Genomic DNA, 24,317 nt, shown 5'->3' on the forward strand with positions numbered 1-24,317 from the left:
CTTGTTTTTGTCTCTTGGTCTTCCCTAAGGTCCCACCTAAAATTCTTTCTTTTTCATTAAGCCCTTGCCAGTCCTCAAGCCTTAGAGCTTTCCCTCAGCCATTATCTCCACTTTATCCAGAGTTGTTGGCGTGTCCCCATTATGCTGTGGACATCTTAAGGGCTGGAGCAGGATTTGGGGGTGTACAGGTTTCCCTCTTGTATCCCCAACTCTCAGCGCAGAGTCTGGCACATCAGCATCACTTAATAAAGGCTTGTTGCCTTGACTTGTTGGCTGACCTTTCTACTGTTCATACTCTGAGACCAAACAACACAATTACCATCCACAAGTACCATCCTTTACCACCTCAGTCTTCTCTCCCAAGAGTCCTGGGATCAAATCCTAGCTCTGTCTTTTACTGACCAATCTGGTTTTTTCATCTACAAAATAGGGCCAATATATGCTATCTACTTCATATGTTTGCTGTAAGGGAGACATGAAAAAAAAATCTTAAAATACTGTAGAAAGGATCATTTTGAAATCTAGAAATGTAATGATTATCTAGAGTGATCCTTTTGGTTCAATCCTGTGTGAGTACTCAAGGTCTGATGATTGCTTCCAGCAAAGATCTTGTGATCTGTTGATGAGAGGACTCCCTCGGTCTACATATCTATCTACTTATGCAGACAGTCACTGATAGTTCAACTTTAGAGTATTAGGGAGTTGTCTAAGAGCATTGAGATTGAGACTTGCTCATGGATGTACTAGTAGCATGTTAATGAAGAATTGAACCCCAAACTTAGCATCTTGGAGTCTAGCTTTCTATCCATGTTTAATGGATAATTAATAATTATGGATAATGTCCATTGGGATAGTATTTTTATTATTGTTATTGATATTATTTTGTTGTTCTTCCAGATAAAATGTTAGTTCTTTGAGAAGGATTATTTGTGCGGGTGTGTGTGTGTGTGTGTGTGTGTGTGTCTAATATTCCTGGTGCCTTGTATATAAATACTTTACAAGTGCTTGTTGACTGCTTCTCATCTTTTGTGATAGAGCTCAGATAGAAATGGTTGTGAGACTATACTGATGTTTTCCTCTTATATTCATTGTTTTGGGAAGCAACCTGGTGAAGTATAGAGAGAGCTGGCCCCTTTATCAAAATGACTTGGATTCAAATCCTACCTTTTGTACATAAGTATAGAGAAAGTTGGCCCTTTTGTCGGGACGAGTTGGGTACAAATCCTTTGTACATCAGTATAGAGAGAGCTGTCCCTTTGTTGAAACAACTTGAATTTAAGTCCTACCTTTTGAACACGTACATAGAGAGAGCTGGCCCTTTTGTCGAGACAACTTGAGTTCAAATCCTACCTTTTGTATGTGTGGGTTGTGTGGCCCTATGCAAGTCACTTAATCTCACAATGCCATTGACAAGACTCTAAAACTGTAGTTTTAGAGATGCCGGCCTACACTGAGGGAAGGATTTTCTCACCTGGGAATTCTTTGAACCCATGAAATCCCAAGCTCAATCTTCCGGATTTTTGCACAAGTGGATAAATAAATTAAGTATTAGAATATCGCTCATCTGCATTGTTTTTTTTGTTTGTTTGTTTGTTTTGTTTTGTTTTGTTTTGTTTCTCTTCCCAGATTATTTTTACTTTGTGAATACAATCCTTCCTTTGCAACAACAACAAAATTCGGTTCTGCACATATATATTGTACCTAAGACATACTATAAGATATTTAATATGTATGGGAATGCCTGCCATCTAGGGGAGGGGGTGGAGGGAAGGAGGGGAAAAACTCGGAACAGAAGGGAGTACAAGGGATAATGTTGTTTAAAAAAAAAATTTACCTATGCATATGTACTGTCAAAAAAAATGTTATAATTATAAAAATTAATAAAAAAAAAAAGAATATCGCTCATCTATTCTAGGATCATTACAGGCATCTTTGGGACAAGCCCATTAGCAGAGAGGATAGTATAGACACTGTGTTGGATTCTTCATTTCTTCCTCCGTCTCTTAGTTTCGAATGATTTTCATTCTGTGTAGTTTGGAACTTGTGAGTTTCAAGATGGTGACATCTATGAAAGACGTTCTTGCAGGCCTTTTCTGTGTAACACGGCTACCTTTGATTTTAGAAATAGAGGTAGAAGAGAAGGGGGAGCTGCCGCAGTGTGAAATGAAAACAGAACGCGTCCGCCTTCTTGGACAGTGCACTCACATATTGGATGCAGTTATGCAAATTTCAATGTTCAGACCAGTCAGATACTGGATGTCGTTATGCAAATTTGCAGTGTTTAAATCTTTTTTCTGTGAATAAATTGCTTGCATTAACATAACACTCCAGGTTGGCACCGAGCATGAAGCTTCAGAGACCCTCTAAGAGCAAGTTGCCTCATCTCAGACAGCGGTCTGGAAAACTCTGCCTTGTGCTTAGAGCCAGTCCTCTGTGCCAAGCACTGTGCCTGAGGCATAGTAGGTCCTTAGTAAATATTTCTTTATTAATATTAATAATATTTATTAATATTGTTTATTGAATGGTGCAGGAACAGATCCTGGAGCCCCTTGTATTTGGGTTGACAAGGGTTGGCAGCCCTTTTCAGGCTTTATGTCATTAAAGCCTCATGGTAGTTTTAGGAGGGAATTGCTCAGGTTAATCCCATTTTACAGGAGTCTTATAGACTTGTCCAGCATAATAGAGCTGGTTCTGAAGAGGATTTGAACCCTGCCTTGCCTACTCCAGACTGGGCTGCTCTATCTGCCTAGACCTGGAGCCATAGAGATGATGTTATTATGTTTTTGTTGTTTGTCCTTCATTCTCACAAAGGACCATGACATCAGGGAGGGAATGCCATGATATGGAGGCGAATTGGATTGAAATGAGGGAGGGCTCACTTTCCCCTCCAGGGCCAACTGGATTCAGAAAACTTACTTTCTTTCCCTCTTTCTTTCTCTCTTCCTTTCTTTCTCTCTTCCTTCCTTTCTTTTTTTCTAAACTTTCTCTCTCTTTCTCATCCTTCCTTTCTCCCTTCCTTCCTCTCTCCCTCTCTTTCTCTCTCTCTTTCTTTCTTTTTTTCTCTCACCCCTCTCTGTTTCTCTTTCTCTTTCCTTCCCTCCATCCTTCTTTTTCTTTTCTTTTCAATATTATTTCTCTCTTCCTTCCTTCCTCCCTCCCTCCCTCCCTCCCTCTCTCCCTTTCTTTCTTTTTTCTCTTTTTCTTTTCTTTTTAAAATTCTTTCTCTTTCTCTCTCTTCCTTCCTCCCTTCCTTCCTCTCTCCCTCTCTTTCTCTCTTTCTTTCTTCCCTTCTTTCTTTCCTCTCTCTCCCCCCTCTCTCTTTCTCTTTCTCTTTCCTTCCCTCCATCCTTCTCTCCTTCCCTCCCTTCCTAAGGTGCACTCTGCTGGACATGGGGTACTCAAACAAAAAAACTTAAATAGCCTCTGCCCCTAAGCAGATAACATTTTGGGGGTGGACAGTGGGGATAGAAACAGGTTGTTCCTTGTTCAGAGAAATCAATATAAAAAACAGGCAAAATTTGTGTCATTTTCAAAGGGGGCAGGGTTTTGTGAGATGCTGATACCAACAGGGTGCACACAGGAGGGGATTCAGTAAGGAGGTCCTGCCTGAACAAGCTAATCAGTGGGCATTTATTTAACACTTACACTGTTCCAAACACGAGATAGAGACAAAAATGAATCTGTCCATGCCCTCAAATTACTTAGCACCATAGAACTGAACCAGGCTATGAATGGAAAAATCCTTCTCCCAGCTGTTGGGGCCGAGGATTCCCGGGTTGCCTTTGTTGTCATTTTTTAGACTGACCTTGGCCCTTCAGTCCCAGGGACTTTTCATCTACTTCCTCCAGGGACTTGATCCTCTGAGCAAAGGGTGGATCCTGTTTGTTTCGGTTTTGAATTCAATCTGAGCATCTCACATTGGAGCTTGAAGTCAGACACAGATCAAGACAAATATTCTGAGGTTCCTCTTGGGCCTTTTTTAATGCCTACAGAACCTCTGATGGGTTGATTGTGGGAGCCTGGTGTATGGTTCGTTCCATTGGACCGGCCTAGATGCTGGAGATTCCTTCTTTATCAAAAGGAATGTTGGAGATGTTGGGAGGCAGCCAAGTTAACTTTAGGGCTAAGGTTTGAAGTCCCAAAGTGGATTTCCTCTGAATAGTCTCTTGTGGTTTTCCTACTCTGCGGAACATAGATAAAATAATGTGGATTCTGGGGAGGAAGTGGTTGCTAGAGCATACTGTACCTTGGCCTGTGAACTTGAAGTCAGCTCAATTCAGGGCCTCCTGAGGAGCCTAATTAACAGGTTTACTGTAAAGATCAAATGACGTGCTTGGGGTGGATGGATTCCACCCCAATGAAAGGGAATGAAATGAAGGGGAAGGTACATCCCCTTCATTTAAGTTTTTTTTTTCTTTTGTTTTCTTATGAACTTAACTGTAACCTCCCACTTTACAAATGAAGAAAATGCCTCCCAAAGAAGGTGGTGCAGTAGCTAAAGTGTTGTCATGAGGATCTGAGTTCAAATGTTGCCTGAAGCCCTTATTAGCTGTATCACTCTGAACAAAGTGGAAATAATAGCATCATGCAGTATTGTAAAGTTATTTTGAGAATCACATGAGATTACAATATATGTAAAGTGCTTTTCCAACTTTAAAATTCTATAGAAATACTGATGGTGATGATGATGATGATGATGATGATGATGATGATGATGATGATGATGATGATGATGATTTCCATACTTTAGACAGGCAATGTTGAGATGGTTCAAAGACTTCATTTTCAGAACTGCTATTGTAGGAGAAAAAAACCGGTTTTCCTGCCAAGTATCTTCCATGGCCCATGACGTATTTTTCCCCCACCATTGATCTCCTTCATGTTAAGTGAAGAAAGGAAACGTATGAAAACTAGCTTTGATGTACCTTTTGGGTTTTCTCCCACTTCTAGGGAAAGCGGAACAGTGGTTTCAGAGAATGTTATTTTGGGAGCCAGAAGCATTGCAAGTTGACCAAGCTTTGTCCGGCAATGGGATATACTTTCAGGCTGGCTGCTCGCAATGACATCGGAACCAGGTAACGTTGCCTCCCCATCAGCTTCCCAACTTTCTTATTGGCCTTCCTTTATGTGCTCAAATACCAGGTCAAGGAACCGAAGATATAGGACTGAAGAGGACTTTGATTACTGAGTCCAACTCTTTCATTTCACGATTAATAAAACTGGGGACCGAAGGATCAGAGGTGGAACTCGAATCCAAGCCCTTCGATGCCAAATCTGACACTCTTTGTACTCTCCCAAACTGCTTGTATAATTATGGAAAAATAAGTTGGGAATATCTCAATAGACGAGTTGACCTTATGAGGTATTGAACTCTGCTCTGTGGGCTCTTCCTGATGTTAGCAGAATACATCTGTTCTGTGAAAATACCACTGGGGACCTCTGTGAACCAAGACAAATAATAAATAGTTAACAGCCCAGGATTTCAAAGTAATCCCAGCTCTTTGCTTTATTTTTTTAAGTGACGTGCTTCTGTCTCCTTTCATCACTTGCGCAAGCTTTTCCCGCATTTCCCTTTTTCAGTGTAGGTGGAGAAAGGTAGGGATGCTAAGCCAGCCGTTGTTAGCAAGCCCAGCATCAGCCTTGTGTGAGATGGCAGGACAGCTCTGAGCATAAGCAGAAAGCCTCAGGTGGCCAGAATGTTCCACAAATGAGTTGTCCTAAATGAATCATGAATTAGCCTGAGAGCCTTTTTGGTGGTTTTGAGCAGATTTTGCTGACAACCATGCATTAGATCGCTTTCCTGCCTTAGTCATTACAGTAAGGCAAATGTGGCTGTTCCTTTATTGCTTGTGAACTCTGTAAGAACCAGGGCTGACTTTTGCCACCTCTTGGATGCCCCCCACTTCACACAATACGTAGCACATAGTAGATGCCTGCTAAATGTTTATTGTCTGGCTGACAGATTGTGATGCACATTGTACAGTCCTGTAGATGAGGCAGATTGGGTTAAGTGACTCCCCTAGGGTCACACGGCTAGTGAATCTGAAGTTTCTGAGGCCAGGAGCGGATTTCACTGAATGTGGACTAGTCATTATGACATATCCTGGCAGGTACATTTTTGAGGGAACTCCCTGGTATTAGTTTTTTATGTGGTTTGCCTTCCATTGGCATAGAATAGGGTTATTCACATATTTTTTTAATGACATTGGCCCCCTTTGGCAATCTGGTCAAGTCTGTGGACTTCTTCTGAGAATGAATATTTTAAAAGATTACAAAGAAAATTAGAATGATCCAAATAGTTTTTGAAAGAAGCTAACAGACTTCAGATTAAGCACCTTTGCCATAAAAGACCATAGATTTTGGGCTGGGAGGGACCTTCAAGGCCATCCAGTACAATTCCTCATTTTATGTGGAACCCAGACAGGTCCCACAGATGGTGGTTGTCAGAGCTGGGCTGTGCTCCAGCCCCCTTGATTCCTAATCCAGCCTTGTTCATTAATCCTGCTCCACACTACCTCTGGAGTGCTGAGGAGAGATTGTGAGACACGCCTACCATTAATTAGGAATGATGGGATTCAGATACAGAGGTAATTGTGGATCATAGATTGAGTTATTAGACATCTTAGGAGAGTTCTGTTCCTGCCGCCTCATTTTATAGACAGCAAAACAGCAGCCTAGAAAGGGATGCCACCAACATGTCACAGGTATTGAGTAGTGAAGATAGAAGTCAAGTTCAATTTAAACTCTTCTCTCTTTCCATTGTACCCTGTTGCCTCCTAAATTAGGCTGGGGGGGGGGGAAGCAGAAGAAGCAGACAACTGGGTGACTCAGTAGTTAGAGCACTGGGCTTAGATCAGAAAATATGATTTCAAATCTAGCCTCACACACTCACTATCTGTGTGAATCTGGGCAAGCCAGTTAACCTCTGTCTTGATCCATAAAAGAAGGAAATGGCAAACCACTGCAGTGTCTTTGCCAGGGAACCCTCATAGATCACATCGCTGGGCTATGATCCTTAGGGTCACTGAGAATTGGATGCAGCTAACCCCCAAAACACAGAAGCAAACTCCTAATGGTGAAAGCCATTGAGAAGTGGCCTGAGCTGGTTTGGGAGGCCTTGGGCTCTCTTACTTGGGGATACTCATGCAGAGGCTGCTATGAGGGGTGATCCTCGACAACCCCAAGAGCTTTTGCAGCCCTAAAATTATGCAATCATGACTTCTAGTCTATTCGTTTGTGCTTAGTCACTTTGTTCATCACAGTGGTTTCCTTGGACATTTGAAAAAATGTAATCGGCAGGTGGGCAAGACATCTCTTTTAGTCTCCCAGAGAGTCTGTATGTTCAATAAGGTACATGTTTTGTTGGATCAAACTCAGGTCAAACTAATGAAGTTTGGTGCGTGTGTGGAGTCGGTGAAATGAGTCCCATTTAATCTAGAAATCCACAGCCAGTCACTGAGGTTGTTTGTGTATTGCTCCCTATTAAAACAGAATTTTCCTTTTTTTCTCTTTTTTTTATGAGGCAGATTGGGTTAAGTGACTCCCCTAGGGTCACACGGCTAGAGAATCCGAAGTGTCAGAGGCCAGATTTTAATTCATTCCTCCTAAGGCTAATGCTCTGTCCACTGCACCATCTAGGTAACCCTAGAAGAAAAGCTTCTTGAGCATGAAGGATGCCTTTTCCCATTCTTTGCATCTCATCAGAAAGCCTCCTTCATGCCCATCCCAGCCCTGCTCTCTGTCTTCTTCCTAGGAGGAAAGTTGGTCTCTGTAAACCTTTAGGCTTACACCCTTCTCCAGCACGGTAGCTAGCTTCAGGCCTCTGGCTCATGATGTTGCCCTTTCTCCCCAGTGGCTACAGCCAGGAGATGGTGTACTACACCTCCGGAAACATCCCTCAGACACCCTCTGCCCCAAGACTCGTTCGAGCTGGAGTCACGTGGATCACACTACAGTGGAACAAGCCTGAAGGCTGCACAGCAGAGGAGGTGATTACCTACACCTTGGAGATCCAGGAGGATGATCACGTAAGTCCTAGACCCATCTCCTCAGCTGGATCCTAGAACCCAGCTGCATCAGCCTTGCTATGGGATGATATGCATTCCTCGTTTTAGAGCTGGAATTGCCCTGTTAAGCTAGTTTTAGAGAGGAGGAATCAGAAGGGATGTGGCTAGGCTTACACAACTAGTTTTTGAGACAGGACTTGAACTCAACTTTTCCTAGTTTTAAGCGCCCACTATATTTCATTACAGAGGAAACCCCAGGGAGACATTTTCTTTCTTTTTTTTTTTTAATCATACTAATTTATTTATTTTTAAATATTATAAAATATACTGTTGTTTATTATTAATTAATTATGCACTGTTTTATTATTTATTTCATTAATGATATGTTATTAATATATTAATAATAAAATTATTTATATTATAGTGTTATTTATTATATATAATTATTATATTCTAATATAAAATAATAAAATTATTAAATATTTAATTAAATATTTAAAATAATAGTTTATAATAAATATATAAAATTATTTAATACACAATTGATGTTGTCATATGTAATATCTTGGTAATTATTCATGTTAATATTAATGAATATTATATTTATAATTGCAGATGATAAATTGTTGAATTTATTGTTAAATAAAGGACACTTTTATATATAAATCAAAACATGCCCCACCCCAAACAAATAGGACTGCAAATGAAACTTTCAATTTTATTTCATACCACTTGCTTTCAATATATAATTCTAGTTTCACTTAAAAGCAGTTCCGTTTGTCATATTATTAGCTGAATAAGTGAACTTTCCTTATGTTAATTTAAAATATTATAATGGCCCTTTAAAACATCACCATCATCATTATTTTTTATGTACTTTAACGTCACCTTCCATTAATTTCCCTTTTTTCCTCCCAATTAAAAATACAGAGAGACAGGGAGCAAAGGAATTTAACACAATCAAAATTAATGGACACAGTGGCCATATCTAAAAATGTATGTTCCCTCATCCATCTTGTGTCTGAAGAAATGTCACACCTCTACATTATTTCCAGGTCTTCTGATTGCATTCATTAGTTTCAAAATTCTTTTTCTTTCTATTTTTTGTTATACTGCTTTACATTCTTCTGGTTCTGCTTATTTCACTTTAATTCAGTTTATACTATGCAGGACTCTATGAAATCACTTTTCTTCATCTCCTTTCTTGATTTCCCTATACTCCTGTCTTTGTATTCCAGATTTCTTACTTAGCTCTAGTCTTTCCAGCAAAAATTCTTCAAATTGTGTTAAACATCCATCTTTTTCCCATATAAGATTATACTCAAGTTTATTCTTGGGTGTAAGCCCATGTCTTTTGCTTTTCTAAATATTGTACTCCAGGATTTTCTCTCATTTATAGTTGAAGTAGTTAGGTCTTATGTGATCTTAACTATAACTCCTTGATACTTGAACTGTTTCATTCTAGATGCTTGTAATATTTTCTCTTTGACGTGGAGGTTCTCCATTTTGACTATGACATTCCTGGGAGTTATCACTTGGGGATTTATTAGAGGAAGTAACCTATGGATCCTTTCTATATTTATTCCTGCCTTGTGATTCTAATAAATCTAGGCAGTTTTCATTTATGATTTCTTGAACTGTGGTATCCAGGCTTTTTACTATATCAGTATTTTCAGGGAGCCCAATAATTTTTATATTCTCAGGGAGACATTTTCTACCCAAGTATTATTCCCCCGTCTCTAGACATCCTTAGGGGAAATCTCCTCCAGTCCCTCATCAGAAGAGGATTCTCACTTAGCTGTTACAAACCCTGCTGATGATTAGTCACAGAGGCTAGCATAGTTTCCTTTCAAGAGAGATTTACAAATGGTACTCTTTAAAATTTCAGCGATTGAGTTTGGTTTTACATCACCTTTAGTTGTGATCATATCCCTTCCAAACAATGAGGAGGAGAAAGGGTTGAGGGTAGAAAGGGAAAGAGAGAGAAAAAGAGGGAGGGAGAATGGAAGGGATGGAAATTCAGCAAAATTGACCGAATCTAAGAGTGTTTTTTAAACTTCCAATCCCTCACCATGACCTTTGCAAAGAAGCAAAGTTGTATTTCCTCACTTCTCCTTGGAAGACTATTTCTTAATGAATGCAAATAAACTTCAAACCAATTGGATCTATCAAAAAAAATCGTTGCTTATCTCAAGTTGTTTGTTTTTTTCTGGTTCTTACTTCATGTCATATGCCTGGTTCATGGCAATGACTCAAATGCATTTCTCTTCTTTATTTTCTCCTATTGAAATCCTTCATTGTAACGTGCTCTCCTGTCAGTTACAATTACTAGTCTGTCCTAGACCCACCAGAGCACCTTTGACCACTGTCCTTTGCAGTGTGAACTCTACCTGGCTCGCCTCCTCTGAGGCCTTCTAAGGTCTCTGGCCACAATCTCTTGAATCTATAGCTTAGTAACCGGTAGCGCACTCAAGAACAACCACGTGTAATCTTAAAAGCCTTTATTATACCTACTCCCATAATGCCCTGACTGATGCCCTGACTTGTTGGTTCCCGAGTGAACACCTGGTCAGAAGACCCATGTGTTCACTACCAAAACCCTTACCTCTTTTGGCTACCCATCTTGGCTTTGCCACCCAGGCTGGGGAGCCAGGGTGAACAGCACGAGGTTAAAGAGGGCAGTTGCTGCCTGCAGTGGGCTTACATAGGGCCTGTGAGGTCTCACACACAGCCAATCAGCGAGAGAGTCACCCATTACAAAACTATCTCAATATGGCCAGGATCCCGCCCAAGGGCAGTCCTAATATCCACAGAAATTACTTCTGGGCCTCAATCTCCCGATGCACTGTGTCCGCCCATTTAAAGGGCCCTTACACTTCATAAGATGTTAGACTGGTAGTTAGAACTAGGAAGGGCCTCTCAGATCTTCTGTTTCATCCGTTTCAGAAATTGAGGCCCAGCATGATCATAGAACCTACAAATTTGAAGGGCCCGCTAGGTCAGATCACTATAGTAATTAGCCTAATAAATTACTTTCCCCAAGTCCTCTGCAGAATAAGTGACTGGGTCAAGATTTGAACCCAGATTTCTAGAATCTAAATTTAATGTTCTTTTCCTGGATCCATATTACCTCCAATAGCAGCCCAGTTCTTCATTCTCCAATGCTCCACTTTTACTGTAGGGTTAGTCCAGGAGATTCTCTGTGGCAAAATAATGGGCTACCTTTCCCTGCTGATCCAAGGGAACTTGGCATTCTTAGAAAAGTTCAGAAAGCTCTTGCCGTCATCCAGCTAGTTAACCCTGGCTTGGTCCCCTGCCTTTACGAGAAGTCTGACCAAGCCAGAAAGAAATTATCTGTTGGCAGAAAACCACCAAGCCGAGTATTGGGGGCCTCCCAATATAACTATTTCTGTAAGTTCCTAACACATGTTGCCAGATTTCCAGCCCACTGGTGAGTATGGGAATCATGAGCTCACAGTCCGGAAACCTGCCAAGTTTTTAAAAGTAGAGAATTTTTTTGGGCAGCCATTATGGTCCTGATGACTTCTTCTTGTTCTGTCTCTTCAGGATAGCCTTTTCCACCCAAAATACACTGGAGAGGACACTACCTGCACTGTGAAGAATCTCAAGAGAAGCACACAGTATAAATTCAGGGTGAGTCCCTCACTGTCAAGTCCTCCTTGACATAACTGGTTGAGTTCTTTGCCCACCCCCCATCCAAAAACCTTCTCTCCACACATATGCCTGAAGCTGAAAGATTTTGTGAAATCCCACCTCTCTTCTACTCAGGAGGCTCCAGTGCCCCCCATCTCTCCAGAACCAAACGAAGACTGTCCCTCGCCCTCCTTAACCCATCTCTTCTTAAGTCACAGTATCCGTTTTCTGCATTTCCCTTTCTACTCACATGCTCATGGTTCTGGTGTAGGCCCTCATCACTTCCACAGTCACCAGAAAGCTCTTCTTTGTTCTCTGCTTCCACTTCTGGGCCATTCTCCCCTCAGCCACCATCATGGTTTCCCTAATGGATAGATCTAACCATATCACCTCTTACTTAGCACACTCTAGTGGCTCCCTAACTCTGGAATTGAACTGAAAATGTTGCTCAGTGCTCAAGACTCTCCACACTCTGATCATTCCAGACTGATTAAACATCAATCCCTCAAACCCAAACCATCCCTCCAGCCCAGCTCCTGCGTGCCTTGCTTAACAATGTTTAAATGTCTGTGATGCTCTTTATAAACAGCTTGCTGTGTTCTTTTCTGGGAGTCCCATCCTGTACTTCACAAGGAGAAGGGGAACTTCCCAAGTCTCCCCAAGAACCCTCCCACCCTCACCTCAAAAGCAGGATTAAAGTGGGAATAAATCACCTCCTTGCTCCCAGACATGAAAGGAGCCTAGAATTCTCGCCTTTATCCCTTTACCCCCTTGTAGACCTCTTTCCTTTTCCTTCCTTATGGAATTTTGCTTCTCTACGTTTTCTCTTTTTCTATTTTCTCATTTCTTTTTCTTTTCCTTTTAAAAAAAAAATTTCTCTTCTGTCTTTTAGTTCTTCACTCAATGGCACTTCGGGGCCTGCGTCTTATTCCCCAGTAATTGATGACAAAGAAGCTTTAAATTTAGAAATAGGGATTTAATCTTGATTTCATTAATGTGGAGGACTGAACAAGAATTAGACACATGCTTGTCCTTTCACTCTCTTTCCACAAGATGGCACCACCAACCCTTTCTTTTTGCTTAGTGGGAATTTTTCCCAAACTTTCCTTTTGTCTCTTTTAATGATTGGGAGTTTTGGTTACTCTCTTGGTTTGGAACAACACTTCCAGATCCTCCTTTCCCATATAAAACTACTGTAAAAATGGCCTCCAATTCCTCTATTGGCTGTGATTATTTAGCAAGATTAAGGAACAAAACACTGTAATGAGTTTTTTAAAAAATAGTTCACTGCTTTGGTTCTCAAAAATGAAACTTTCATCTCCTTCCTATGACCTATAATATCAAGGCTTGAGAAAATGACAATTTTAAAAAGAGGACATATTTATGCTCTGAACAATCTTGACAATCTACAAGAGAATTGAACTTTCTGGATGTTTATCCATTTAATAGTGACTGTCATTGTTTTAGAGATAGAGGCCATATTTATCAGCTCTGTTAAGCTCCTGTGGAGGGTTTGGGGTCCAGAAAGTTGGTAGGATAAGAAGGAGGATAGTCTGGGTGTGATTTAATCTGTGTAATGGAGAAATCTCACTGTGCTGGGATTCACATCCAAATTCAGATCTCTTTCCATTGCACCACAAATTCCTCGCGATGTATTTTGTGATTGAGTTTACATGACTTTCACATTCATTTGTCCGATTCTCTTATCTCAGCCACTGAAATGGCTTCATTAGTTTTGTTCCCTGGGAATTTCTAGATTTGATACTAATATTCTCTTATTTTTTCCCCTTTTCATTATTCTAGTTAATTGCTTCTAATGTGGAAGGAAGAAGCTGTCCAAGTGAAGTTTTGGTTTGTACAACAAGTCCTGACAGACCAGGACCTCCGACTCGACCCTTTATTAAAGGGCTGATTACACCTTACGGCTTTAGCGTAAAATGGGGTAGGTGATTTAAAAAATATATATATATTTTAAAATAATTTTTCATTCCAATAGGTTTTTCTAAGCTGGAGTTCATCCTGTCTGCAATGGCGACATCTACTGGCAGGACCAGATATTATCCCTCTATTTGTACTTCCATAAACTCTAGTCATAGTTTGAATACGGAGAAGACATTTATTTTTGCATGAAATTATCATTCCACCTACTCCATTATAAAAAAAACTGATTGACATTTGTGATTTTCATGTAGCCGGACCTGTGATTTTCCAAGCTTAGGGAGCTCCTGATCAATGACTATTTTGCCAGTGTAGAATGGCACATTTTCTGTAACAGCTTCAGAGGAACAAACAGGTTAAGTGACTTGTCCAAGATCATGCAGCTAGTAATGTGCTTACTTTAAGTCCAGAGCTATATGCAAAGGAGAATTCTACATAAGAATCTCTCTGTAAAGAAAATCTTGCTTTTTTTAAAAAAAAAATTGTTCCTTTGGAGACATTAATAACCATTCAATCAATAAACTTTTATTAATCACCTTGTGTGTGCCAGGCACTGTGCTTAATACTAAGAATAGGAAAGAGGAAAAAAAGTGTCCCTGAGTTCAAGGAGCTTACAATCTAAGGGGGGGGACAACAAGCAAATATGTACAAACAAGCTTCATGAAGGAAATAATAAAGGTACTAGAATTTAAGAGTTGGGAAAGGACTCCTATAGAAGGTGGGATTTTGGTTGGGCCTTAGAGGAAGTCAGGGAGATCAACCATCAGCACAGGAGGAAGAGTGTTCCAGGCATGGACAGTCAGAAAGTATAGCTAGAGCCAAAAGATAGAGAATCTTATTAACTATTCCTGTTTTATTAAACACCCAAGATGCACTGGAGCTAAGTTCCAACCAAAGATTTTTCTCTTGGTAGATTATTTCCAATCTCCCCTTTGAAATATATATATTTTTATATATATATTTGTCGCTGGAGATTTGGAAAAATTACATAGCTACAATTGTGCAAATAAAAAGAAAATCTTTCATCTGCAACTAATGAGATATTTACTCCTGTTTCAGATCCTCCTAAGGATAATGGCGGTTCTGAAATCCTTAAGTACTTATTGGAGATCTCAGAGGGCCATTCAGAAGGTAAAGCATCTGGCATTTATTAAGTACTTGTGGTGTACTGGCCTACAAAGACAGAAATGAAATGGTTCCTAGACTCAGTGATCCATTCTGACATCATATCTAATATCTTCCCTATGGCTCCATTCACTTTTCTTGCGACTCCCCAAATGATCCTTACTTGGCCAACACTATTCTGTGTCCATTAACTACCCATGTTAGAATGTAAAGGGGTATCTGCCAACCTTTTATTTTTCCCGAATACTTCATTGCTAAGAGTTAAAGGAAGCTCAAAAGGGATTCTTTGAACTTCTTAATCCTCACTGCAGTTTTGCATGAAATCATCCTGTCTCTTGGATGGAAAGCCTCTAGTGCACCCTGGATCTTTTGGAGCAAAAAAAAAAAAAAAAAAAAAAAAAAAAAAAATGAGCCCTATTTCAGTTAGCTGGTTGGTTTTTTTTTTTTTCTTGTTTTCCTTTCTCAATTGGAGAAATTCTTTTTTTTTTTTTTCTTTTTCTTTGTTTTTTGAGACTTAGGTCTCCCTATATTTCATGGGCTAGACATGCAGGGGCCACTGATGACCTGATCTCACCATTGATGGGCATGGAAACTTGGACCTGCTTTGTTTTCTGACCTGGATCAATTTACTCCTCCTTAGGTAGCCTGAGGACCCCTGAGGCCTCAGCCTTATTAGTACAGTCATTTGATTGGCTTTTGCCCTATTGTATTTCAGAACCTCAGCCTCCCCAAGCAGAGATTATAAGCGTGCACCACTGGATTTTATTTCATGATTATAGCAAAAGAATTCGGTGAGACTGAAAAACTATCATAGACTCTGTCCAAAGCTTAATCTGCTTTTTTTAAATAAGAAAACTTAATCTGGATTTCTGAACCTTCACATTTCCTGAAAAGCCTTATATGCAGCAGGATCACTTAATAATGTTTTGAGGAATAATGAATTTGTAGGATCTGTAATTCAAATATTGACAGTCTATTTACATTTCATGATCACTAATAAAACTTATTGGAGATGTTTAAAATTTGAAGACTTTCCCAATGGATTATGAAATAAAGGATTAAGTAATTAGCCAGCAGATTCATTTGATGTAGGCAGCCCATTTAGATTATATTCTTTTGCCATCTCCCCTGATGATCTTATTCCTCTATAGTTATAATGGCTTAAGATGTTACACGCCCCAAGAGTATTTTCAATAAGAGGAAAGTAGTTTGATCAAAAGCTTGACTTTTTATTGCTAGAATTTCCAACATAGTGACACCATTCTGACACTTTTTAAACTTGGGAAAAGAGACCTTCTTGGTTCATCTGCAATTAATTCATATAGTTTCATCTTCCAAGACTTAGGTCCAAGATTTAAATGCACTTTAAAGGTGTCTTCCCCAACCTTGTAAATTTATAACTGATGAGAATAAAAGGAGCCATGGCTTGCCTGAGTTCAGAGAGGGAGTAAATACCATAGACAGTGTCAGAATTCTTCCTAGTCAGAAGAGCAACCTGAACCACAAATAGTTCTAAGTGGGGGCTTGTTTTCTATCACTTTTCTCAGTATCGTCTTTGTTTTTCTTTTCTTCTGACTCCATCATCCCTTATTTCTTAGGCTTTCCTGTACCCAAGATTAATTCCATAAGAATTCAATAGCTATTAAAATACAACTATATAAATACTAATTATTACACTCAACATAATTAATTCAAATGATGCCTTAAAAAAAAAAGCTAAGAAAATGGAAATTTAAAAATAAGACCATATTGTCAAGTCCTTTATTAGATAAGAAGCCCAGCTTAATTTAAAAGGAAAAGACCAGTTTCCTGAAGAAGTCAGCAATGTGTCGATGACACATTATCGTTCATCTTCTGTTCCAGCAAATCAGTGGGATGTGGCGTATAGCGGCTCCACTACAGAATATACCTTTACTCACTTGAAGCCGGGCACTTTGTATAAACTCCGGGCATGCTGCATCAGCACTGGTGGACATAGTCAGGTGGGTGCTGTGTTTCAGTAGAGAAAAAAAAAGTCATTTTGCTGAGCCTTCTCTGGCCATTTGATTAATTTCCTAGTTTATCTCTTTCAAAAAATCAATGCACTTTGATGGGAAGAACCTCGCATCCTGCTCATTTGGTCCCAGAAAGTGGGATTTCTGAAAACGTTCTTTGGTTTTGAAGTGTTGAGAATTGCACATGAACAATGGTTCGTGGTATAGTCATTCCTTAAAAGAAGTGAGATCATGCTTTTTATACAAATTCAAGGATAAACTCTGGCTAATGCTAGCAGTAGCCATATGAGGTGGATATTTCCCCATGCCCTTTGCATTCAGCTCAAAGAATAGAGAAAAGACATTTTTAAAATACAATATTATTGAAGGAATAGTGCTTTAAAATTTTACACTTTCCATCTTTGAGTTAATGCAGGGAGAAAGACTTGAAGAGGCGATTAATTGAGAAGTTTTTCTCCTACTCAAGGAAAATTTGTTAGCTAGTCAACAGTCATTTATGTACTTCCTATGTGCCAGATAATGTGCTAATTGCTGGAGAGACAAACAAAAGGCAAAAACATGGCCCTTGCCCTCAAGGAGCTTACATTCTAACAGGGGAGAACACCTAGAGTGTAAATGGAGGTTATCTCAAAGGAACGTACTGTGAAGGAATGGGAAGGGAGATTACCAGACCAGGAAAGATCTCACTCAGCCAGCAGAGTTTGAGCTGAGTCTTTAAAAACAAACAAACAAAAACTGAAGAGGAAGGAGTGTTCTAGACTTGGAGAGAACCAGTGCATGTGCCAGAATGGAGTGTTGTGTGCACCAAGGAATGAATAGACCCTAATTGCTACATTATAAGAGTAGATGAAAGGTGGAAAAATATAAGAAGACTGGAAAGGGAAAAAGGAATCGAGTTACCAAGTGCTTTAAGTGCCCCAAAGGAGAGCTTCTATAAGGGGAAACTAGAGTTTATAGAAATTGGTCAGAGCAATCTGGGCTTGAGGATGAATTGGGGTGCGAGTGCCTTGAGCCAACCCAACCAGAAGTCCTTTGCACTGGTCCAAAAATCAGCTGTTAATGGACTGCACCAAGGTAGTAGTTATGGCTGTATGGGAATGAGAAAAGGAAGACAGAAAAAAGAGAAGGGATGGAGTTATGAAGTGTCTGCAATGCACCAAGTGCTGTGCTAAAATATGTCCCTTGATAATGAGTAGAGAAAAGGGGATGCATGTGGGAGATGTTGTAAAGGAAACAACAATAAGACTTGACAGCTGATTGAATATACTGGACAAGAGTGAAGAACAGAGGATGACACTAAGGGTGGGTTCAAGCCTCGGTGGCCGGGAGGTGAGATTCAATTTTCTGTTGCATCTCACCCTTCTTGATTCTTATGGTTTCATTTCCCTCAAGTATAAGGCGACAATTGGGACAAAGATTCTTTTCCAGACTATTTTCAAATGGAAAGAATGCAAGGCTATTCTTGTATGGTACCATGTTCATTTCTCTCAGAGTGATATTGTTCAAACAAAATCAATGGATATGTATTGAGCATCTTCCGTGGTTCAATTCTGGGCTCCAGAAATTATTTCATTTTCCCTTGTATGGTACCTCAATTGTGTATCAGTTAAAGACATTCTCATTGAACAGCATAATTCTATCCTGGTTGTGTTATCAGCTTCCCTTATTGATCACCTTTTGTAAAGGGGAAGATCAATTTTTTTTTTTTTTTAATCCACGTTATGATGTCAGTGATAGTTTGATAATGTCGGCATTATCCAGAGTTCCTTCTTTAGTCCTTATATATGTCTAAGTGTGGTCTGTGTGGGGGCTATTAACCAATATTTGAAGAAAAAAATTAATGTTTTCATTATAAATAGTAAACTTGGCTGGGTTATTGGAGCCTTCTCTTCTATCACAGTGAAGAGTCTTTCTAATTTTGAGTTTCATAAAAATAAATTTGTGTTTAGGGTCTGAGCACTTAACTAACATATGTTTCCAAATTGGATTCAGAAATTGTTCATTCTGTGTGGAGCAGCTGCCCTGTATACAGTACAGCCTCCTTAAACAGATTCAGAAATGACTTGCTGTGGAAAAACTAGCCAGTGTTTGTCTTTGTCATACACTCCACATGGGGCACGCCATTTACAATGTTTATGTTATAGAGTTACTTCTTCTGTGTCATTTTACTGAAAGATGAAGAAGTGACCATCCTCTCTTTCCCTACAGTGTTCTGACAGTCTACCCGTCCGTACGCTCAGTGTTGCACCAGGCCAGTGTCGACCCCCAAGGGTGTTGGGGAAAGCAAAGCACAAAGAAATCCATCTACAGTGGGGTAAGTCATAAATAAGTGATGTTGTTGTCTCGGGACAATTGGAGACTTTCTTTTCTAGCTAGGAGTTCTAAATTCATAGTATTGTTAAGATTTTAAAGGGTTCTTTCTCATTTTTAGTCATTAAAAAACTAAAAATCACAATAATGCAAATGTTCTAATAGAAAAACAACTTTTTTTATTCTTTGTAGGTTTATCTGAGTATGGGAGTGGAGTAGGGGTAGAAGATATAGCTCTGGTGATCTGTATCAGGTGATAGTTGGGTCAAACCTAAAATTCTTGTCCCTTCTTATTATTGGGACATCCCAGAGTAAAGTGTGATTTGAGTGCGTGTCTTTAAATTTAAATGTTTTTAAATCCAACACCAAGAGCTTGGCCAAAGTACCTTGATTCATAAGTCATACTTCCATGGTGATGTCTCCCAAGATGGGAGGCATTCAAATGTAATGAGAATCAGATTCATTGAGAATCTCTTCTGGGCAAGATCCTTGTCCACTGAGCTCTCCACCTTAGTAACATAAGCTGTATCTTTAGACATTCGAGACAGTCAGGTGCCTATTATGTGCCAGTTAAATTCAAGAAGCCCATGTTGAGTCGCTACTGTGGCCATGCATTGTTCTAGGCCGAGAAGACAGAAAGACAAAAACAGTAATTGTCACTGTGATCAAGGAACTGATGTTCTGCTAGATGTGTTCATTTTATGGTCAAAATAAAATAAAACAAAATCCTAATGAGTCCTGATTTTAGATTTTATCCCCTGCCTTCCCTCCAAAAAAGAGAGAAAGACTAAATCAGTGAAATTCCTCCTATAGCGTTCAGGTCTCCATCAGAACTATTGAGATAATTGAGTCAATTTAAGGTGAATTAATCAACAAGAATTTATTAAATATCTGCTTTGTATAAGAATCCTTGCCCTGGGGGAGCTTATATTCTGAGAGTAGAGTCTATATGTACCTTCATATCTGTGCCCTTAGTACCTAAAACAATGTCTGACACTCAGTAGGCACTTAATCAATGTTGATTGATTGATCATATTAGTTGGGGAGGACTGAACTTATGAGCTTTCTTGACAGTGGTGCTTTTGCAAATGAGATTGAAAAATGGAGATTACTTACTTTTAAAAGGTTGTGCTTAAAATAAACAACAACAATGTGATTAGATCAGTTAAGAGAAGAAAAGTGATCTAATGGGGGGAAATGTTTGTCTTTGCAGATGTTCCTTCATCAGAAAGTGGCTGCGAGGTCTCTGAGTACAGCGTAGAGATGACTGAACCTGAAGATGTCGCTTCGGAGGTATATCACGGGCCTGATTTAGAGTGTACGGTTGGAAATCTTCTCCCTGGAACTACCTATCATTTCAGGGTGAGAGCCTTGAATGATGGAGGGGTAAGTGATATTCTACAATATATTTATACTATTAATATGCTTTTATAGAAGCTTTCTGGGACTCTTTGTTCAACCATTCAAGGCATCAGGAATCTGTAATTTTATATTGATAATGGTTCTGGAAGCCATCTTATTTCCTAACTTTTATTTTACACTCAATTCATCATTAATCAGTAATTATATTAATCATGGTCTGGAAGCCTTCCTAGTCCCTAACTTTTATTTTACAGAAAGGGAACTTGAGGCACAGAGAACTTAAGATGTGCCCATAGTAATATGAATTATAAGTGGTTCTCTACCATCAGATCTAGTGTTGTTGGATTATTATATTGTTTCTAATCAGTCAATCAGGTAGTGGGCCTGGAAAGGCTAAAGACAGCTATTACATTAAGATAGACCCAAAGTTCTCAATTGGACAGCACTGTATTACCTCTGAATAACTTGGCCCAGCTAAATGGCATAGTTGATAGCATGCCTGGAATCAGGAGGACCTGAGTTCATATGCAGCCTCAGATATTTACTGTGTGATCCTGGGCAAGTCACTTAATCCTGACTGCCTCAGTTTCCTCATTTGTAAAATGAGCTGGAAAAGGAAATGGCTTTAGTTTCTCTGCCAAGAAAAGCCCAAGTGGGGTCACAGAGAATTAGATATGACTGTAATGTCTCAACAACAGCCTGTTGGAAAGTAAAATAAATAAATAACAGGTACACTATTCTTTACTATTTTTGAAGTTGAATTGTATGCTAGATGAATTTGAGCTAATCACCCAACTCCAATGGGTCAGTTTCTTCTTCTCAGTAGTATTTAACTACTAATTTGGCTTGTCCTTTATGACCAGCACAAGATAGGACCTAGGGAGTAAAAGACCCAAATTATTCTATTTGCAGCATAATCCACCCTTGGAAAATTGAAAGCTGATCTGTATTGTGGCCATTTTCTGAAGACTGAGTCTTTGTCTCTCTTTTAGACAAATGGGTTTGCAAGAATTTCCTGTATTATAGATGCTCAGAAAGTGGATTTCTCCATTTTTGAGAACAACAGACAAATTTTGTTAACCCTCAGTGCATTTTGTGTTGGCATTGATTGTGCAACCACAAGTTTAAACTATTGGTCATTTGCTATTTGAATGGACGGTGCCCATTCCCAAAGAATACATTAAATTGTTGCTGGTTAGCTGCCCTAAGCATATTAGGGTCACTGCAAAAGATGGCAATAATATAAAACTTTAAATAATTCATAAAATGTACACATTACTGCAAAATCTTTCTATGGGCACTAGTTTGAAATTGGAAATACCCAGAATTAGATTTCTAGAGTTTTGATGTTCATTAAAAATTAAACATCCATAAGTACTTTGTTTATTTTTTATTGGCATTCTCCAAGGAATATTAAAGTAGATTTTTTTAGCCAAACAGCCTCTGAAAAGTGAACGTGTCATTCAGTTGTATTAGATCCATTTAAATTTTGCCTCTAAACTGAGCTGTTTGTCTGGTCTCAGATTAAAGGGCAAGTTGAGAAACACGTTCCTATTGTATACTCAGATATACTTGTTGAAAGAAAATGGCATTTACACACATATGTTGTATCTAGGTTATATTGTAACATATGTAAAATGTATGGGATTGCCTGTCATCGGGGGGAGGGAGTAGAGGGAGGGAGGGGATAATTTGGAAAATTGAATACAAGGGATAATATTATTAAAAAAATTACTCATGCATATATAATGTGAAAAAAAATTATAAATAAAAAAAAGATATACTTGTTGAAACTTTAAAAATGTGTCAGGGAGGTGGACATTCATGGGTCAAGTAAGCTAAGACCTTATTGTAAATATTCTGGTTTAAGAATCCACCACTGGCTAATATTAAAATTAACTAGATAGTTTGGACACCAGATAAGACATTGGGGTTTACAAGGGAAGAATGAACTTTCCTTTGTCACTGCAGGGTTCTAAAAAACTGTCCATGTCATATCTTTCAATAAAGAACTGTAAATTGTTTTTTGAAAGAATTAGACCCAGACAAAGGAGGATGGTTTTAAAGTAGGCACTGTTGTGGGGAGCGTGACTTCTCTAGTAGTCGAATTTTTTTTCCCAGGGTGAGAAATAAAACCTTTGCCTTTCCTCCTGAAGGGAAACATTACAGCTTTTTTACTGAAGGCCTCCAACATTCTTCAAGTTTCCTCTTCCCTTCTGCTTCCTTCCTCTTTTTGAAGATTCTTCCTCCTGTTTTCAAACTGCCATTTGAGCACCAAACTTTCAGCACCTTTCAGAGAGCCAGGGAATGACCTGCTGAAGAGAGGAAGTCAGAGAGGAACCAGTTTAGGATTCCCTACGTCGATGATTACTTGTAGTTCTTACATTTCCAATGACCTCTACCCAGAGATCTGAATATCCATTCTGATTGAGCTAAATTTGGACCAAATGAACCAAGGCCAAGTGTTTTTACAGGTTTTAGTTGTTCCAAAAAAACCTTTTTTTTTAGCTCTTTGTTTGCAAAATGTTGCAGGTAGATCCCTAGAATTGTTATTTACTGTTTGCCAGATTCTTTCAGATACATCTTTTTTCCTATGATCTTGACATAATCCAGATTTCTCTTTCCAATGTCAGTAGAATCATGCCTTCAACTGTGCCAGTATTTACATAAGTGTGTGCTTCTTTTTCTAGTACGGTCCTTATTCCGAGGCATCAGAAATCACCACCGCAGCAGGACCCCCTGGACAATGTCGAGCACCTTGTATTTCCTTTACACCTGATTCAGGTGTCTTAGTAAGTTGGGAGGTAAGTCAAGACCCCATTGGAACCCACTCTCTATTTTCTTGATTGCTTATCCCCCTAAAAGCATTGACAGCTAAGAAAAAGGGGGTTCAAATCTGAGGTCCTTTCCAGAGGTAGATCTATCATCTTATGATGTATCTATTCACTATTTTTCATGTGCATCTTTAATACTTGAAGGGATTTCATACTAGTTTCCAAGATAAGATAATTTCAATTTGTGGTTGCTTTTTGCTATTCAAAGAAGCCAGATAATTAGTCCAACTCCTTTGAATTAATTTCTAAATATATCAATTTTATATATTGCCAGTCAACATGTATTTATTAAGTGCTTATGACAAGCATTTAATGTGCTTCAAGTTCTGTGCTAAGCTGAAATTACAAAGAAAGCTTTAAAAAAAATTCTGATTTCTTTAAACTGTTTGAAAAGGATCCTTAACCATAAAAGGGGAAGAAAATGGTTGGTAACAGAGAAGGTGGGGAGCGCTTCTAACATGAAATTATTGCTGGATTGTCTTTGTTATTGAATGCTAGGTGCCTCCCTATAAGTTGAATGTTAGTTTCTTATCTATCATGGTTAGTATTTTCATATGATCTGCCTCTTTTCAGCCTGAATACTAAATTCTCTTGAAAATGAATGTGTCCTTACCATTTGTGTTGTTTTTGTTTGTTTGTTTGTTTGTTTTTTAAACACCTCGCTGAGATCCCAAATAAAATAAGAAAAACAAGGAATACCCCTCTACTCCTACCCTTCCCCTCACCTTAATTTTTAGCCAATATAAACAAAGTAAGACTTTAAAAAAATAAAGTTATTGACCAGGGAAATCTCTTTCCAGAGCCCCGAAATCTCTGGTGCTGACATTTCAGAATATAGATTGGAATGGGGAGAAGATGAAGAATCCCTAGAACCCGTGTATCATGGGACAGAGACCAGTTTTGAAATAAAGGACTTGTTGCCTGCTGCACATTATTGCTGTAGACTTCAGGTAAGTCATTTGCCTTCTTGCTAAAAATTCAGGAGGACTTCTGAACATAAAGAATGGGCTGCTTCAGTGGGTAGTGAGTACCCCATGATTAGAAGGGATCAAGCAAAGGTTAAGCACAGAGGAAGGAAAGGAGAAGAGAACCCG

The 24,317-nt window shown here is 39.1% G+C and overlaps 1 protein-coding gene across 1 annotated transcript in view; it reads left to right on the top strand.

Moving 5' to 3' along the window:
* The window catches only part of FNDC3B (fibronectin type III domain containing 3B), a 370,100-nt gene that overhangs the window by 287,721 nt on the left and 58,062 nt on the right, over positions 1-24,317 (top strand). Inside the window, 10 exon segments of the mRNA XM_074298196.1 lie at positions 4,951-5,075; positions 7,853-8,027; positions 11,574-11,660; positions 13,464-13,602; positions 14,658-14,729; positions 16,587-16,705; positions 18,926-19,031; positions 20,241-20,413; positions 23,080-23,193; positions 24,024-24,173. Of these exon segments, the coding sequence (XP_074154297.1) occupies positions 4,951-5,075; positions 7,853-8,027; positions 11,574-11,660; positions 13,464-13,602; positions 14,658-14,729; positions 16,587-16,705; positions 18,926-19,031; positions 20,241-20,413; positions 23,080-23,193; positions 24,024-24,173 (1,260 nt within the window).

This window comes from Sminthopsis crassicaudata, chromosome 3 (genome assembly GCF_048593235.1).
Source record: "Sminthopsis crassicaudata isolate SCR6 chromosome 3, ASM4859323v1, whole genome shotgun sequence".
NCBI lineage: Eukaryota > Metazoa > Chordata > Mammalia > Dasyuromorphia > Dasyuridae > Sminthopsis > Sminthopsis crassicaudata.